We start from the raw sequence: 17,333 nt of genomic DNA on the forward strand, positions 1-17,333 counted from the left end.
CCTCAAAAAGGAGATTTATTTTTGTGTAATTTATTTTATTTATTTATTTTTTTACTCTTTATCACATGTAACATGCTTATTTCTTTTGTTACACTTAATTTATGTATTTACAAAATAATATTTTGGCAGTTGAACAAGAAAAATGAAGTGCCATCGAACGTTCTTTTTTCTTCTTTTTGCAGAATATTCCGTATTGTCAACCTTGCACAATGTTACATACAAAATGGAAAAATGAAATAGCAAAAAATGCACCAAAGTGCAAAGGAGATGCCTTTTGTATGGCGATCAAAATGTGTTTTGCTTTGTTCGCACCATCTCTGTAGTGTATTTTTTTTTTTTTTTTTTTTTTTCAAATAGATTAGACAATGGGAACTTCACATTAGAAACTGCACGCACATTTTTTAAAAAAAAAAAAAAAAAAAAAGGAAAGTAAAATATATAACGAGGGAGTATACGGCTACTGGCGAATCGATCTCCAGAGCTACAGAATTAAAATTTAAAGTATGTTTGCCCGTCCCTAAAGCTCGAAAAACAATTTCTGTAAATATGCTACGGAACAAGCGCGGCGAATGCAATACCAGCCCAAAAGACTATTTCAAGAGTAAACGTTTTGTTCAGCAGAATTATTTTTTGTTTCCTTATCAGTGCGCTGCATATTAGTGGTGCCTGGAACTATCGTAGTATATATTTGCCTTTCTACCCCAGCCTTTTTTTTAAACGTGTCAAGCGTGTCGGAAGAAGTGTGTACTTGTGTGCGGCGGCATGATGGGGTGGCTAACCTAGATCATTGTGAAGATGTTCACGTATGTGTCTGTGTGTGAAACGCCGATGGCCTCACCTGTGTGCATTTCCAATTTTTAAAGCGAGTTAACTACGTTCACATTTCACGTGGGTATAGGTAAAAATAATCCCTCAGGGGGGGAGGGGAAAGAAGAATTTAGGTTTTGCACCAACGCGCAAGCACACACACGAAAATGGCACCTTGACATTTCTTTTTTTCATTTGAAGTAGTTCCCATTTGGGGTGATGTGGGGGTTTGGAGCGCATATGTGCGGTATGAATCATCCTCTTTTTTTCCCTAAAATGTAAACGAAAATTTTAATCTTGCATTAACGCACGAATGGTTGACAGGAGTGGCCATTCTCCACTTGGTCTACATTTCACCTTTTTAAAATATAAAAAGATTAAAATTTAAATGTTTTGAGGTCTTTTCTAAGGTGCCACGCGGGGCGAAATTGTCAAACAGATGTTCATATATATAGATGTATCTTAGCATGTGGATTTTACAGAACAAGCAATATATCGCCCCCTCTTTTTTCCTTCTCCCTCGTACGCACAACACTCCGATGTTATCACTGCCTTATCTCGATTGGTAAAATGATAATATCGAAAAGGGGGAATGGAATTAATTCAGTTCATCCCGCCTCCCCTAGCGATGGCACAAAAAAAAAAAAAATTCTTACGATGAAGCTACGCATAGCATGGTACGAAACTGGGAAGCGAACAAAGTAGTAAAGAAAGGCCAATATTATCCATGGCACACCCGTTCTGTTTGCCATTTTGTTCACCCTTTATACAAATTTTCGATTCTTCTGCAGTTTCTATATTTAATGTTGTTTTTCGCGGGACTGTTCACAATTGCGTGTTGGTGCCCCCTTCTGCGTGTTAAGTGGGTTAAATGGAAAAAAAAAAGGGAAGAAGGGGGAATTATAACAGTTGCAAATTCTCGTATAGCTTCGCCACATTTGGGGTATAACCTCTGAAAACTTGCTTTAATATATTTTTCTCAGAGCACCTTTTCGGCTACGAATTTCTTCCCTTCCTATGATGCCACATTTGCTTTAGCGTTTGTCCCATATATGACCGCATGGCCATTTTACCAATATTCCCGAAATGAAGAAATGTGATAATTTTTTTTTTGCGCTTTTTTTCCCCCCCCTTTTTTGCTTCCTTTGCGCTGTCCCCGAATGGAGCTCTTCGCAGATTGCTATGACACTTTGTGGTTTACCCGAGCATCCTTGTACAATTTTAAAAGCTTTCTCCTTTAGAAAATTTTGTCCTGTCAGTTATTTTCTTTCACCGTTTAATATTTCCCTTTTTGAATGAATTTTTTTTTTTTTTTTTTTTTTTGTGCATTATTAAACGCGTTCTATACGGAAGAAAACACGTGGGGATACTAACATAACGTTCAAGTCGCTTTCTATAACGCTTTTTTTCTTTTTTCATACTACTGATTAGAGTGTAAAAAAAAATATGATATGAGATGCAATTCTCCTCCCTTTTTTTTTTTTTTTTTTTTTTTTTTTAATCCTTTAAAATAACCATAAGACCCCGATTCTTGTGAAACATTTGAAAGGATGGCATCCGCAGACAAGGATGAGTGGAATGATTACTGGAACGCCCTCAAGTTGTCTGAAAAAATTGAAAAATTACATAAGGAACATGCTAAAGAGATAAACCAATTAAAAGAATGCAGTGCTAAGAGGTCGAACGGCTGTGATAAGCAACATCAGAATGAAAATAAAACCGGGAACGATGAAAAAAACTGTGACGTTATCAAGCGTAGGATGTACAATTATGATGTTATTAATTATTATAAAGACGAAACGATATTAAGGAAAAAAATAATCGAATTATCAGATGATATAATGACAGCAATATATCACATTTATGATATGTTCCGTCTTTGCAAAGATAATGTTTTTCTGTCCTTTAATGGAGGGAAAGATGCCGTCGTAATTTTACACCTCTTCAGGTGTGCATATGCTAAGTACATACATGATGTTAACGGAGAAAGAAAAAAACCAAAGTTAATTTATTTTAAAGATGAAGTAAATGAATTTCCAGAAGTGTATCAATTTTTAAACGAATGTGTATATATGTACGATTTTGATATTAGTGTTATTAAGGGGACATGGAAAAGTAGCATTACAAAATTTATAGAAACCTTCCAAAGAGAATATCGAATTAGCAGGATAGATCAAATGAAAGAAAATATCGTCGACTCCTGTGAATTTTTTCCAACTATAGCATTTATTAATGGCACAAGGTTTAACGATACACATAGTGAAAAGTTACGAATTTTGAATATCAGTTCAAGGGGACTGCCGCCATACTTGTATTTAAATCCAGTTTTTTACTGGACCTATGGAGCTATTTGGACATTTATTTTATATTTTAAATTTGATTATTGCATTCTATATAATCATGGCTACTCCTCCATCGGTTCAGTCCGTGATACGGTAAAGAATGAATTCTTAAAATGCAACGATTGCTATTTACCTGCTTATTTCTTGAAAAACTGGGACTACGAAAGATACAATAGAGTGTCACCTGAAGAGAACCAAGACGGGAATTGCTAGCAGGGTTAATTGGCGGGGGTATCCTTCACGGGATGGATATCCTACTTTCTTTTATTTCACTAAATGGGAAATTGGAAGAGTGTATTTTTGCAATTAAAGATGGAAAAAATATATTGTGTGGCCAACCACAAATACACACATTTGCAACATTTGCAACATTTGCAACATTTGCGATATTTGCGATATTTGCGATATTTGCGATATTTGCGATATTTGCGATATTTGCGATATTTGCGAAAAAACTCTGAAGAGTGCATAAATTTCATTCTTAAATGTGGTGCTTTTTGAGGTGGAAACTCTTTAAAAAAAAAAAAGAAATAAAATAAATAGTTGGAAGAATTAAAAATGGCCAGTTGAGCGAATTAAAAAAACAGCTAGCTTTCCTTATTCCACTTTTTATTCGTTTGATAATTTAAGAACAGAAAGTGAAATGAATTTCCGTGTGCGCATCATATACAACATATGAAAAAATTTGTATTAGCCCAATAAATTCTTTCACATATAAACACACATTTTAGGCAATTCTTTTTTTTTTTTTTTTTTTTTTTTCTTTTCATTACCTTGCTTTTTGATTTATGCGTAACATATTTGAACATTGCTCATTTGTGCAGATTTAATTTTGATACGAACCTGCTTTTTCGATTGCCTTTTTTTTTTTTTTTTTTTTTTTTGTCTTTTAAAAACTAAGATACGCTTCACTGCCGTGTGTTAAATTTTCCCCATTTGAGGAAAAGATTAAAGCAAAATATCAATTTACAGGTAAAGATGTACATGTTTCACTTAAAAAAAAAAAATAAAATACTCGCACAGTTAGTGGAGAATGGGACATATACACGGGTGAAGAACGTTGGTGTACACGTCACACGCATGCATACAAATGTGCATACTTAGACATTTCTGTCTACTATAAGAACTACTACATTTGGAGAAAAATGTACCAATGTAGTAAACCCGTGAAGGGGCAAATTTCCTTTCAAATTCTTGACAAAAAAAAAAAAAAATAAAAATAATGACACAAATACAGTATATCTTTCGATATGCGCACTTGATATATTGCACTAAGGGAGACAAGGCGCTTCCAATTTAACTACTTGCACCACCGGAATTACCATCACTATCCGAATTGTACTCATTAAGAATGCTCGAAAGGTTCTCCTTCTTTTTAATGACAAAGTTGTAACTCTTTTCGAAATTGTTTTTTTTCGCACATTGTGCGGTACCTACCTCTGATAGGCGGCTTTTAAAAATGCTGATTCTGGGTTTGGCCATTGTCCCTTCCTTTCCTTCCACGCCATCGGTACTCACTTGGTTTGTTCTCCGTACCTTTATCGGTCCTTCCATGCCTGCTTCTCCCGCTTCGTCACTATGAATATGCTTTTTTTTGACATTCACCGAAATTTCTTCCTTGTTACATGGGGGGCTCCTTTGCAATGTGTCATCTCTGGCGCTTTTGTCGCAGTTGATGTTATGAACATCGCTCTCATGTGAATCATCATTTTGGGAGTCACTGTTCTCTGGGCCTGCTTCCTCTTCTAACACCTCCTCCTCTATGACGATGTCGTCCTGGCCCCCCACCGACCCCGTTGGTGCACCCTCGGGATGATCTGCGGCAGCCCTACTTTTGCGAAGCAAAGTGAAAAACGCCTTTTCATCTTCCGAATCTAAATTGTTCATAAAAAAATTATTTTTATTATTTTTCATTTCGCTCTTTTCGTACAATTTATCTAGTGCCTTATTGATGCTGTTAAATTTGTCCATGTGTCTTCTGTTCATATTTTTCAATTCCTCCAATTGTTCATTTGTTTTTAATTCCAGCAGAGCATTGTAGGATTCCTTTTCTTTGTTCTTCACTTTATCTTCCTCCTTGATGAGATTATTTTCCCGATAATAATCATCGGCAATTTCCTGCTCCTTGTGTGCATCATATGTTCTTATTCCTCCAGCTATTAAAATATAGTCTCCATTTTTTGGATCCGTTTTGAAAATAATTTCATTTTTACACTCAAAGCATTTTCCATAAAATTGCCAAATTGGAATGTTCAAGTAACTTTCGTCTCTTAATTTTTCAACCCTGGAATTGAATTTCGTTCCAACGTACGTGAAACTTTTGCATTTGCTACACTTGAGTGTGAAGGGGTACATCATTCTGATGTTTAAAAAATGTTTCTTCTTCCTGTTATACTTATTGCTCTTGTTCTTTTTCTTTTCTATTTTTCTCATCAATTTTTTGCTTTCCGTTAATTTGTCCGGATCGAAATCCGGGGGGATGTACTTGTTTAGCACTTTCCGTTCCGCCATGGTTCAGTTGAAATGTTGTATAGTGAAGGGGGCAGTCTCACAGGGAGGAAGTGAAAAGGTACTTACGTCACGAATGGTCTACTCAGGGGGAGGGACTAACTCATGAGGTGGAAAAATGTGCAGAAGTAGGAACATCTACATTTGTATATATCTGCTAAATTGCCCTGTTGTAGTTGCCTCCTTACCCCTCTGTTGGACTTATCCGTTCGGTGAGGCCCCGGGCGTGTTTTTTCCCCTCCCTAAAACAACTGCAAAGAAAGGGGAAGGGATGGAATTCCCATTTTTATCCATCATTCGACGGATCATTAAAATGGAAGGAATATACCCATCATCACGGTTATTTCTGCGTGATAGTTGGAAAAAATAAATTGCTTCGCAAAATGGCAAAAAAAATATTTATATATATATATATATGGGACGACAAACTGTTGCATTATATATTGCATGAGGACACAAAGTGCGAAGGGAAAATTTTGCGGGGTGCCAAAAAATAAGGAGGACACTAAGCGGATCTCGTTTGTTCATTTTTTCTGCGAATCGCTTAAAGCTTCTCCACCCCCCGAAGCGATATATTTTTCCTCATCTTATTCAGCACTTGCCCATTTTTCGCTTCACACAAATGAGCACGGTGGCTGACTGCTCTTCCTTTAAAAAAAAAAAAAAAAAAAAAAAAAATTCATGGGAACTTTCTCCATTTTATCATTTCCTTTTTTTTTCCCTTTCGAAAGGACAAACGTGGAACGCACGGGGAGCTAATCCCGAATGCAGTCGTTTTTCCGTCGCGCATCATGGGTATGTTTGCGAGTGGGAAGGTGAAAAATGGGAACAATTATGAGAATTTGCAAAAAAAGGCAGTACTTGCAAAGAAATGGGAATAATTATCAAAAAGGGAAAGAAGGAAAAAAATACTTATTATCATTTTTTTTAAGTGTAAAAAAAAAAAAAAAAAAAAAAAAAAAAAAAAAAAAAAATCATTCGTCGCAAAGGGTGTGCCTCGCAACATCAACCGTGAGTGATGGCCAATGTGGTGCATTAGTCACTCTGATCACTCCCGCTTTTCGTTGTGGTCACTTTTGCCCTTCCTCTTACTGAGTTCTTGTTCGCGCTTCCGCTTCTCCTGCTGCAGTTGGTTCTCATCAAGCACCTTGACAACGAATTCGTTATTGGGTCGGTCATCGATGAGTATCCCCAAATTTAGTAGACGTTCATCTCGTAGCAAATCACACTCCTTTAGTAAAGTCTCATTGTTAGCCTTCACACTGTTAACAAATTCAGCGTAAAGTAGGTCCCTCTGTTGGGTAGTAGAATTATTTTCATCTTCCTCTCCTCCTTTTTTAGTGACATCTTTTGTGTCTTTCATAATTTTCCTAATTAGTTTAGCATTGCTCTGTAGTGTCGTCCGAATGTTGCTTCTATACGTTCCAAGCGTTTGTAAAAGTTCATCAAATTTTTCATTTTTCCCACTTTGCGTTTGACCATATACCAATCCGAAGGTATCCAGTATGAAGGAGATATAATGCTTCAACTCGAGAAGTAGCCCAATTTGAACTTTCTCATTTTGTAAGTATATATTAATTTCGGTGATTAGCTTCTGTAGCGCTAAGATAACTTCAGGCGTGTTGAAATTATCCAGAAGAGCTTGATGCACTTTGTTCTTTGTTGAACGGAATAGGTTGTTCAGATTGTTGTCTACTTGGGTCCAGAATAGATTGGAGTTACTTAGGTGGAAATTCTTTATTTTCATTTCCAGTAAAGCAAAAAAATTAAACAGAAATTTGTCAATTTCTACACACTGTATCATGCTTTCTCCATTTGGACTATAATTCATAAAGTTATCCCATTTGTTCAGTAAAAATAAAATACGAATTTGATTAGGGGTATACTGACTTAGCATATGTTTTATGGTTATAAAATTTTTTAAGGATTTGGACATTTTTAAACCTTCTATGTGTAGATGTCCCGAATGAAGAAAATAATTGACCCACTGACTTGCGTCAAAGAATGCTTCACTTTGAGCTAATTCGTTGTCATGATGTGGAAATCGAAGATCTACTCCTCCACTATGTATGTCAAGAACACTTCCTAAAATGTTACTAGCCATTGTTGAACATTCTATATGCCATCCTGGTCTTCCCTTTCCCCACGGAGAGTTCCAATACGGTTCATTCGGTTTGGATGATTTCCACAGAGCAAAATCGTACGAATTTTTTTTCTTCTTTGATATTACTCCTAGATCTCCTTCTCCTTCCAAAATTTTCGTTTCGTCCTTCACAGAGAGTGGCTCCATGCGCGCGTAAAAATGCTTTGGATTCTTTTTAAACGCATCAATATCGAAGTATACACTACCTTCTTCACTCACATAGGCATATTTATTTTCAATAATTTTTTCTATATAATGAATTATTTGATCAACGTATTCGCTAACCCTGGTGATGGCTGTCGGGAGGAGGACATTCAACTTTTTCATGTCTTCCCAAAATTCCAATTCCCATTTTCTGGCTAATTCTGTGAAGCTTACTTTCTCCTCTTCGCTTCTTTTAATAATTTTGTCATCGATATCTGTTATATTTATCACCATGAAAACGTCGTACTTGAAGTAATTCACGAGAATCCTCCGGATGATGTCGAAGCTGACATATGTCCTCGCGTGACCCAGGTGCGCTGCGTCGTACACCGTGGGTCCACATGCGTACCATCTGATTTGGTCCTTCTCCTGTGATGGGGGTAAAAGGTAGGGGTGTTCCTGTGGTGACACTGTTCAGCGTTTTCATTGATTTTTTCCCATTTCAATCCACTGTCGCCCCTGCCTTACCTGCGGAACGAACTCCACCTTGCTTCGTGTGAGCGAGTTGTTCACAAGCAAACCCGTGATTTTCTTCCCCTCCTTGGGCGGCATGTCCCATTTAGGTAAGCTGCTATTCGTCTCCATGTTGCACTGAAGTGTTTTCGCCTTGGCCACGTTTCTGTCCACTTGACGCGCTGAAAAAAAAAAAAAAAAAAAAAAAAAAAAAAAAAAAGAACGATAAGAAAATGGACAGAAAATACAACAGGAGGTATGGTTCACATTTGTGCATTCACCTATACATGGTACATATTTAATGAATGAAGCACATTCGAATTGCATGCAGCGCCCCTATGAACATACCACACGGCGTATGCACTAACATCCCCCTTTCACCTGTGCAGTTACGTAAATTACGAATACTCTTTTTGGTGTTTTTGATTTTGTTTTTTTTTCCTTACTGTGAAAAAAATGATATCCCTTGCGATGAAATGAGTTGCGAATAAAGTACATCCCCCGGGTGCTCCACGGGGTCTTCCTCTTTGTGGAAATGAGCCTTTCAGAATGGACTAGTAGTGGCAGGGGACTCGTGCTGCGCTCACTGTTGCGCCCGCTCTTGCAACCACTACTGCAAGTGCTTCTGGGAAGCTTCACCGATGCCGAGAAGTTCTTTTTATGGGAAATGGCGAAAAGGGCTGAGTATATAAAAATGAAAAGTTTCATTTAATTTTTTTTTACACATATATAGTCTTTATATATGCATCTTCAGATAGAGGGGCGTGCAGGGCTAAGCAAAGATCACCCTTTTGCTGCTCTTCGCGCAGAGTTAGCGCCTGTCGAGAAGAAACAACGTTGGACGCAAGGCACAGTAACAGTTCTGATTGGTCATGGTCCTCACAATCGTCAGTGTTATCCCTATGGTAATGTTAATATAGGCCCTTACAAAATTAACGTAGCGAGGGAAAAAAAAAAAAAAAAAAAAAAAATCAACTTACCGTCGCAGTGCAGTCAAACTCATGGGTTAATCGGATTGCCCATACTTATATCGTATGTTCATACGTGCATCCCCGACATAGGTGTATACCACTGTCAAAACGGTACAATACGCGCATGAGGAATTCAAATAAAAGTAGCCAATAGTCGAAGGACTCCCAGATAATGTTGCATGCAATTGTGAAGTATTGGCCCCCCCTTCTGCATGTCGTTTTTTTTTTTTTTTTTTTTTTTTTTTTTTTTTTTTTTTTTTTTTTTTTTTTTTTTTTTTTTTTTTTTTTTTTTACCACATACAACTTGTTTTTGTTCGGTTCGACGTGACTCGTTCCGATTTGAAAGAAAAAGGGGAATCTCGATTGGAAGGGTGGCTGCTAATCTGGAAGCAACGTAGAAAGCGACGATCAAGCCAACGCGCAACTGCCCAATGATGTGGTTGCCTGATTTGGGGAATAATAAATAGTTATAATCGGAATTGGCCCAAGGGATGATCCAAAATAGCTCCACCCGCTGCAAAGCGAATTAAAAAAAAAAAAAAAAAAAAAAAACAGCAATGCACGAAGGGGGAAAAAGCTGCGAACATAATACATACCTATCGAGGCACATATCCACGCACGTTCGGAGGTAGCCCAAGGAATGTAACTTATTTGTCATCGGAGGAACGTTTAAATCTTATATTTTCCTACCGTTTCAGGATTCGCAACATGGAACATGAGAAGCGCGAGTCCAAGGTGGAGGACAGAGACGATAAATACCAACAGAACGACAGCGCCCCAGGCACCATCACACAGAATGCCGAAAATGAAAACACCTGCAACGGGTGTGGGAAGGAGCTAGCCAAAAAATTGAGCTGCCCAATATGTCTGAAAAAAAAAATTCACAGCTACTTTTGCACACAGGAATGTTTCAAAATTTCGTGGAAAGAACATGTGGAAAAAGTACATGAAAAGTGGAAAAAGGAGGAAGAAGAAGAAAAGAAAAAGTTAATGCAAATCGTAAAGAAGAAATTATCTCCAGAACATTTCGATCCAACGAACAGAAAATATTGGATTTATGATAGACATTTGAAAAATTTCCTTAATTTTGTATTTACAGGGAATTTGAGACCTTGGCCAATAACAAAAATGAATGCCGTACCGTTACATATAAAGAGGCCAGATTATGCAATAACATCCATCCCCGAATCGGAGTTAAAGTATAAAAGGAAAAGCGATATATATGTGAATAGCCAGGAGGAAATAGAGAATATAAGGGAGGCATGTCTTTTGGGGAGAAGGACATTGGATTACGCTCATTCGTTAGTAGCACCAGGAGTAACAACTGATGAAATAGACAAAAAGGTTCATAATTTTATTATAGAGCATAATGCTTACCCATCAACTTTAAATTATTATGAATTCCCCAAATCGTGTTGTACATCAGTTAACGAAATTGTGTGTCATGGGATTCCCGACTTGAGACCGTTACAAAATGGGGATATCATCAACATTGACATAAGCGTCTTCTTCAAAGGGGTGCATGCAGACCTGAATGAAACCTTCTTTGTTGGTGATTTGGACCAAGTGCCAAAGGAGGCTAAGGAACTTGTACAGACATGTTACTTTTCCCTAATGGAATCAATAAAAAAATGCAAACCAGGGATGTTATATAAAAATATTGGCAACATCATAGATTCCTATGTGTCCAAAAAAGGATTTTCCGTGGTACGTACTTACTCTGGTCATGGGGTTGGAAAATTGTTTCATTCCAATCCAACTGTTCCTCATTTTAAAAAAAATAAAGCCGTTGGAATTATGAAAGCTGGACATGTGTTTACCATTGAACCAATGATCAATCAGGGACACTACTCTGATGTCTTGTGGCCCGACAAGTGGACCAGCGCCACTTCAGATGGGAAATTATCTGCCCAGTTTGAGCACACTTTATTAATTACAGACAAGGGCGTCGAAATTTTGACCAAACGGTTGGCAGATTCGCCAAGTCTGGGATTCGACACAAGGGACGATTTGTATGAGGTGTAAATTAGCGGAGCGAAATTTTTTATTCCTTTTTTTTTTTCGCTTTTTTTTTTTTTTCACCCCCCCACCTGGATGCTTTGTGTGTATCCCCATGTTTGTGTTAATTCATAAATATATTTTTTATTTTTTTTTTTTTTAATGCATTCCCATTTTGTCAAAAACTATCACCATATTATAACCCATTTTGCTTTACATAAATGGCCTTATCGTGGTTCCCCATTCCTTTTTTTTTTTTTAATCCATTTGTTGGAATCATTTCGAGAAGATGTGCAATTGCAATTGTTGAGCGTTGTCCAGCGGATAATACCAAGCTTCCTTTTATGTACCACCATCCGCCGTTAAAACGGTGACGTGTTTCGTCAGAGCAAATTTGCTTTGAATGCTTGGGTACGGCTCGTCGTGTGTACAGTGTGTGGCGCTGGTGATTTGTATCCCCCTCCATTGTACCCATCTTTGGGAAATACTTCAGGGAAAAGGAAGATACAGTTTTTTTGCTATCCCAAATGACGTTAATTTAAGCAAGCACAGTGACTATGTGGCTTTGTAAAAAAAAAAAAAATTATTCACCAATGGTGTGTGCGTGAATTGCTTTTTTTTTTTTTTTTTTTTCTCCTTCTTACAGACTTATAATGGATAGCCGATTGGCATATAGCAATATAGGGGACGAAAATAAATTTTGGAAAAATCTACTAACGGGTAGGTGTTGGGGGAGCAGGCCAACTAGGGATGGCAGAATATGTGTAGTTAATTTGCCCGACGGGGGTTGGTATATATATGCGCATATCTCGGGTTGGGAAAAAAAAAAAAAAAAAAAAAAAAAATGGGGAAGCGAAACGAAGGAAAAGGAGGAGTGCACAACACAGCCGAGCAGAGTGAACAATTACAAGTTGACATCTGTGTACCCTCTGTTTGCACATGTTTACTTTTTTTTTTTTTTTCTTCTTCTTTTTCACCCGTTCTGCTGCCTCCTTCAACCCCACATGACATAATGTCACAGTAACACCAAGGTTGTGATAAGGACTGGGGCTAATCACCACGTATAACGCTCTCAGGGGAAATTACTTTTGGGGGGAAAAAATGAAAAAATGAAAAAATGAATCACCATAATAATGAAAAAGTTAATCGAAAAGAATGTTATAAAAATAAATTACCACAACTTTTTAAATAAATACAAAACACACACGGGGTATGAAAGGGATGCCACTGACAATGAACTGTACGAACACTTCATCGTTAATCCGCTCACTTATTCCAGACCGAGGGGATGCTTGCCAGAAGGGTTCAGTCGCTGGAAAGAATTACAACAATTGGATGGATTAAACATTTTTGAAATTGTTGATTATGTCAATGTAGGGGAGCGGCTGTACAAGTTTGATGAGGAGGGCGGGGGGGAAGATGACGAAGTGCAGGATTCCCCCAACGGCTCGGAGGACTGTGGGGACTCGCCATATGATGATCCATCTGATGATAGTAAGATCGGTCAATTTAACAAATTGAAAAAGAAGAAGAACGAAAGAAATGACAAAAAAAAGACAGCAAATAGGATGAACAAGAATTACTTGTCCAACAAGGGAAATTCTGAAAAGAGAAGAATTTTTCGCTTTTTACTCTTCGATGGGCATAATTTTATTTATGCATATGAGAAGGAGTACAACGAGAATTTTAACTACCTAGAAAAGTATACTTATAGGTACCCCAAAATTATTTTGTATAATAAACCCTCCATTCAACGTGGGACATTATTGTTAAAGAAAAATCAGGTGACTATTTTATTTAAAGGATGCAAAGTATCCGAAACGGGCTCTCCCCCTTTGGAAGATGACCAGCTGGATGAAGTGACTTCCACTACAGGGACTCCCTTTCATGCGGAGAACATCCCAAATTACCAAGTCTCTATAAGAAAGAGAGAAAACCATAATATTATCAATTTAACCGATGGCCCAAAAAATTACGCTTATAAGGAGGACAGAATTAGGATGCGCGAAGAAATTCAATACAGGGAAAACCAAAATGATGATACCCCCAGGAAATTCTACTACGTAGAAGACACGGCAAAAAATGATTTCCAATTTAAGAGTACATACCTCAATAGGATGAATCATCCCAACGTGGAGGATAGAAGCAAGTCCAACATATGTAACAGGATTAATCAGCACAGCCAGGATGCACTTGGAAAGGAATATACCAATAGCAAATGGGAGCATACATGGAAAGGGCGTACTTATGAGCACAGTGTAGAAACGGAACATAAACAGGGCGCGGGTAACAACCCCAATGAACATTACAACCGCAACCGTACGTGGAGTCATCTTCAAGGTTTGGAAAAGGCTGACGGGGAGAATTTTAACACGGGTCATGGTAACTACTGGGAGAAACACCAAAGTGAACACAACACCGGTATGCACGCCATGCAGAGCAGGAACGACTACAATAGAGAGAGAATCCACTTCTACAATAGGGATAAGTATAGGCAATACCCCACAAATGGTTATGATAATTATGAGAAGAACTGTAGTGAGGATTATCCAAGGCTGAGCGAATATAACGATAAAAATGACGAGCGCATTCATTGGTCAAAAGAAGCCAAGAACAAGCATGTCAGCAACGAACTGAAAGACACAGGTTATCAAAGATTAAGTGGTGCTGTAGGAGGAGATTGGAGCGATCAGCTGAATCATGGAAGCAATAGAAATGAAGGAGATAACAGCCAGTTTAGTAGCCAATATGGCAACTTTGGGAATATGGCTCATTATCCCATGGATACAAATGATTGGGAAAAGAAGAACGTTTTAACAGCGCATGCAAGAGGGGAGGGAGAAAACTGGATGATGGGCAGCCGGTTCACAGAAACGCATTCGACGAGTCGTGAAAACCAAATGGGTGAGACGCTCCAAAATGTAGAACGCACACATTTTGAGGTGAAAGACCCAGTGGAAAAGAACATTGTTGGGCTGAAGAGCGGCGAAATTTTCAACGAAAAAGATCAACACTGCGATGCCATAAACAAAAAAAAAGGCAACGAATTAATCGATTTGACGGAGGGTTTTTTTCAGTCTGATTTTTTTCACAATACAAATGAATTGGACAGTGTTAATAAAGGTAGCGAGGTTATTATTCTCGATGAATGATTTTTTTTTTTTTTTTTTTTTTTCAATTTTTACCTGAACGTTCATTCGGTTCAGTAGAAAAGCGGGCGATAGCGATAATGCACACCGCAACATTAACTCATTCGACACATTCGCATGTTGGTAGCATAGACTGGGAAGCCAGTCCCTGCGCATGCATTTTCCAGCAATTTGTATTTTTCGTCCAAGTGACAACGAAGAAGGTTGTTACATATGAAGGTTACGAAGTCTTTTACCCCGTCTTTGGAAGTCCTAGGGGAGGGATTTAAAAGTTTGCCGTTTTGATAGTTGGCTAGTTAGCTAGCTGACTGTTGCTACCCAGATAACTATTTTTTTCTTTTTTTTTTTTCGTGTGCTATTCTCCACAGCTAGCCATTTGGCGTCTAGTTCTTTGTTCTTTGCAAAATTTGCATGAACAGACAGGTGAAAAAAAAAAAAATAAAATAAAATCGCAAAGTAACAAAGTAGCAAAATAGCTCCACATGCACATGCACACACCAAGACATCCCGGCGCTACACCAAAACGTGGTCCCCCCCGCACACGTCCCTCCAGGATCCGTTATTTTTTAAAATTTTATAGGCGCGTTTCATTTCGTTGACGATAGTTTTGTAATTCTGGGGCAGGACATTGGCCACATTTTTTCCCACTTCAAAGGGGTTGTCCACGAAGAGAAAGTACGACTCGTAACTTCTCACAGCTTGGAAGTTCTGGTAATAATCGTTTATGTCTCTTATAGCAATTATGCCACTTTTGTATTTGTATCCAAAAAATTTGAAGAACTCAATGAGCAAGGTGGACGTGTCTACATACACATCGTTGTAGTTATTAATTCTGCGCAGCTCCTCTCGAATGACATTTTCGTCCTGGCAAAATTTGCAATCAACACCCATGACATAAAACGGTTTTTCATTTCTTTTGAAAGAAATATCTTGAATGGAGGTAAGAATTTTGGGCTCTGCCACATATTGCAAGAAGTGAATTATCATTAAAATTAAAGAAAATGATGATAAAAATCCTTTAGATCTGTCATTTATATTTCTACTTTTCGACCAATACTTTAACGCAATTCCCATTAATTGTAGTCTTCTATCTATGCTCACATATTTTTGAATCAACTTGGAGTTGATCACCGCAAGGATGTTATTTACTGAAATGTCACAGGACAGCTCAAATGAGTGTCTTAAGCTTTTACAATAAAAATGAATGATGGGCACTTTTGCAGAAAATCTCTGCTCAATTATTCCATCATTAAAATTGTTCAATATGAGGCAGATTTTCTTTAGAAACGTTATTTGGTCCTTCCTGCTCAGCAGTATCGGGATTTGAATGCATATATCTATGTCGCTGTTTCGGGTCCAGAAGCCGTTGATGATAGAACCAAAGGGCGTTACATGGCAATTTTTATAATGCTTATTTATTTCCTTTTGCAGGAAGGCGAGGAACGTTTTTATGCTATTAACATCGTTCTGGGAAGGCCTGAGGGCGATTTCCAGTTTGTTCAGTTCTGCGTCCAGTGCACTTGGGGGGTATTCTCCAGGGGGGGGACTCCTCTCACCGCATTCACCTTCACGTTCCCTTCGTATGTACCAATTTAAGTACGACTTCATTTCCGCATGCTGCATATCACAACATTGTTTTCCCTTCCCCGTGGTGGCTCCTAATTCGGCAGAAAATCCCCCCTGCATAATCGAACCACTGCCGGTCGCATCGCTCAAGGTCTTAGCGTGTTTTTTCTCCACTTCGTCTAAGTTATTGGAATGGTTCTCCCCTGCGCCAGGACACCCCCATTTAGTTCTCCCACTGTTAAAGCTTGATTTCGCCTCGGCGCAATTGTCCGGATAATCCTTATGGCCATCTCCCTTTTCTACTCCGTTTTGAAGTTCACCCCCATTATATCTTTGAGCAGAACGACACACTTCTTCCTTCCCCTGAGGTGATTCCTCTCCATCGGAGTCGTCACTACTTATATAGTCGTGCAAAGCGTCAGCTAACTTAACATTGGTCAGCTGTATTTTCTTATCGACTTGGCAGATTCCACCATCTCCTCTCCTGTTTTGTTCGCTTGTACCCAACTCGCAAAAGGAATGGAACCTCCTACAACGTACTTTGTAAATTCTTTGCAAATTATTACTCACCGGGTGAAAGAAGTAAATGGGCATTTGCCCTTTTTCTCTTAGGAGGTGTGAAAAAAGGGTGGAACATTTTTTAACATTCATTTAGGAGGCAAAATAGTCCTTCACGTTTGTGTGTTCAGGTTAGGATGACTGGCAGATTACCCTGGAACATAGTGCTCTTATGGGTTAGGGAGGCATACTACCAATGAGAGCTATATTCCTTTTTCACTTTTTTTTTTTTTTTTTTTTTTTTTTTTTTCTTCTTTTTCCCCTTCAATGGTTTTTATTTACCCTCCCGTGGGGGCATTTGCGTGGCATCATACACATAGATGCTTGTATTCCTTTTTCACACAGTCGTTTTGCCAAAGGCATTACTGCTCCGACCTGGCGGGTCCCGCATGAACATTTCGCCTACGACCGCAACGAAATTGCGTTCCCTCTTCCAGGTTTACGTTTCCCCTAGTCGGTGTGACCCCCGCAGTTATCACAGTTTGACGCTGCTCGAAACTGCTTTCCATTTCACACTTTCCGCGCAATTGTCAGTGAACAGGGAAAGAGCTACATAAATGGGCCCAAATGTTTAGGATGTGGGTGAAGACTGACTTGGGGGAATGCTCAAAAAGGGGCATTCATGACGTTTCGC

The 17,333-nt window shown here is 38.4% G+C and overlaps 6 protein-coding genes across 6 annotated transcripts; 3 read left to right on the forward strand and 3 right to left on the reverse strand.

The window, feature by feature from the left end:
* Window positions 1-2,357: 2,357 nt before the first annotated feature.
* PKNH_0815100 (FAD synthetase, putative) lies at window positions 2,358-3,362 on the forward strand (the record flags this gene model as incomplete). The annotated part of the gene is made up of 1 exon (XM_002258755.1): window positions 2,358-3,362. One exon carries the CDS (start codon window positions 2,358-2,360, stop codon window positions 3,360-3,362), a length of 1,005 nt encoding a protein of 334 aa, XP_002258791.1.
* A 1,083-nt stretch (window positions 3,363-4,445) lies between these two features.
* Window positions 4,446-5,660, reverse strand: PKNH_0815200 (CWC16 domain-containing protein, putative; the record flags this gene model as incomplete). Its single annotated transcript, XM_002258756.1, has 1 exon — window positions 4,446-5,660. The coding sequence occupies one exon, from the start codon at window positions 5,658-5,660 to the stop codon at window positions 4,446-4,448; it is 1,215 nt and encodes a 404-aa protein (XP_002258792.1).
* Window positions 5,661-6,705: 1,045 nt separating this feature from the next.
* PKNH_0815300 (cysteine--tRNA ligase, putative) lies at window positions 6,706-9,165 on the reverse strand (the record flags this gene model as incomplete). Its single annotated transcript, XM_039113982.1, has 3 exons — window positions 6,706-8,373; window positions 8,473-8,639; window positions 8,904-9,165. The coding sequence occupies 3 exons, from the start codon at window positions 9,163-9,165 to the stop codon at window positions 6,706-6,708; spliced, it is 2,097 nt and encodes a 698-aa protein (XP_038969615.1).
* A 971-nt stretch (window positions 9,166-10,136) lies between these two features.
* On the forward strand, window positions 10,137-11,453 carry PKNH_0815400 (methionine aminopeptidase 1b, putative; the record flags this gene model as incomplete). The annotated part of the gene is made up of 1 exon (XM_002258758.1): window positions 10,137-11,453. The coding sequence occupies one exon, from the start codon at window positions 10,137-10,139 to the stop codon at window positions 11,451-11,453; it is 1,317 nt and encodes a 438-aa protein (XP_002258794.1).
* Window positions 11,454-12,559: 1,106 nt separating this feature from the next.
* Window positions 12,560-14,578, forward strand: PKNH_0815500 (conserved Plasmodium protein, unknown function; the record flags this gene model as incomplete). Its single annotated transcript, XM_002258759.1, has 1 exon — window positions 12,560-14,578. The coding sequence occupies one exon, from the start codon at window positions 12,560-12,562 to the stop codon at window positions 14,576-14,578; it is 2,019 nt and encodes a 672-aa protein (XP_002258795.1).
* Window positions 14,579-15,088: 510 nt separating this feature from the next.
* Window positions 15,089-16,735, reverse strand: PKNH_0815600 (uncharacterized protein; the record flags this gene model as incomplete). The annotated part of the gene is made up of 1 exon (XM_002258760.1): window positions 15,089-16,735. The coding sequence occupies one exon, from the start codon at window positions 16,733-16,735 to the stop codon at window positions 15,089-15,091; it is 1,647 nt and encodes a 548-aa protein (XP_002258796.1).
* Window positions 16,736-17,333: the final 598 nt, after the last annotated feature.

The sequence above is a fragment of the Plasmodium knowlesi genome (assembly GCF_000006355.2).
Source record: "Plasmodium knowlesi strain H genome assembly, chromosome: 8".
Taxonomy (NCBI): domain Eukaryota; phylum Apicomplexa; class Aconoidasida; order Haemosporida; family Plasmodiidae; genus Plasmodium; species Plasmodium knowlesi.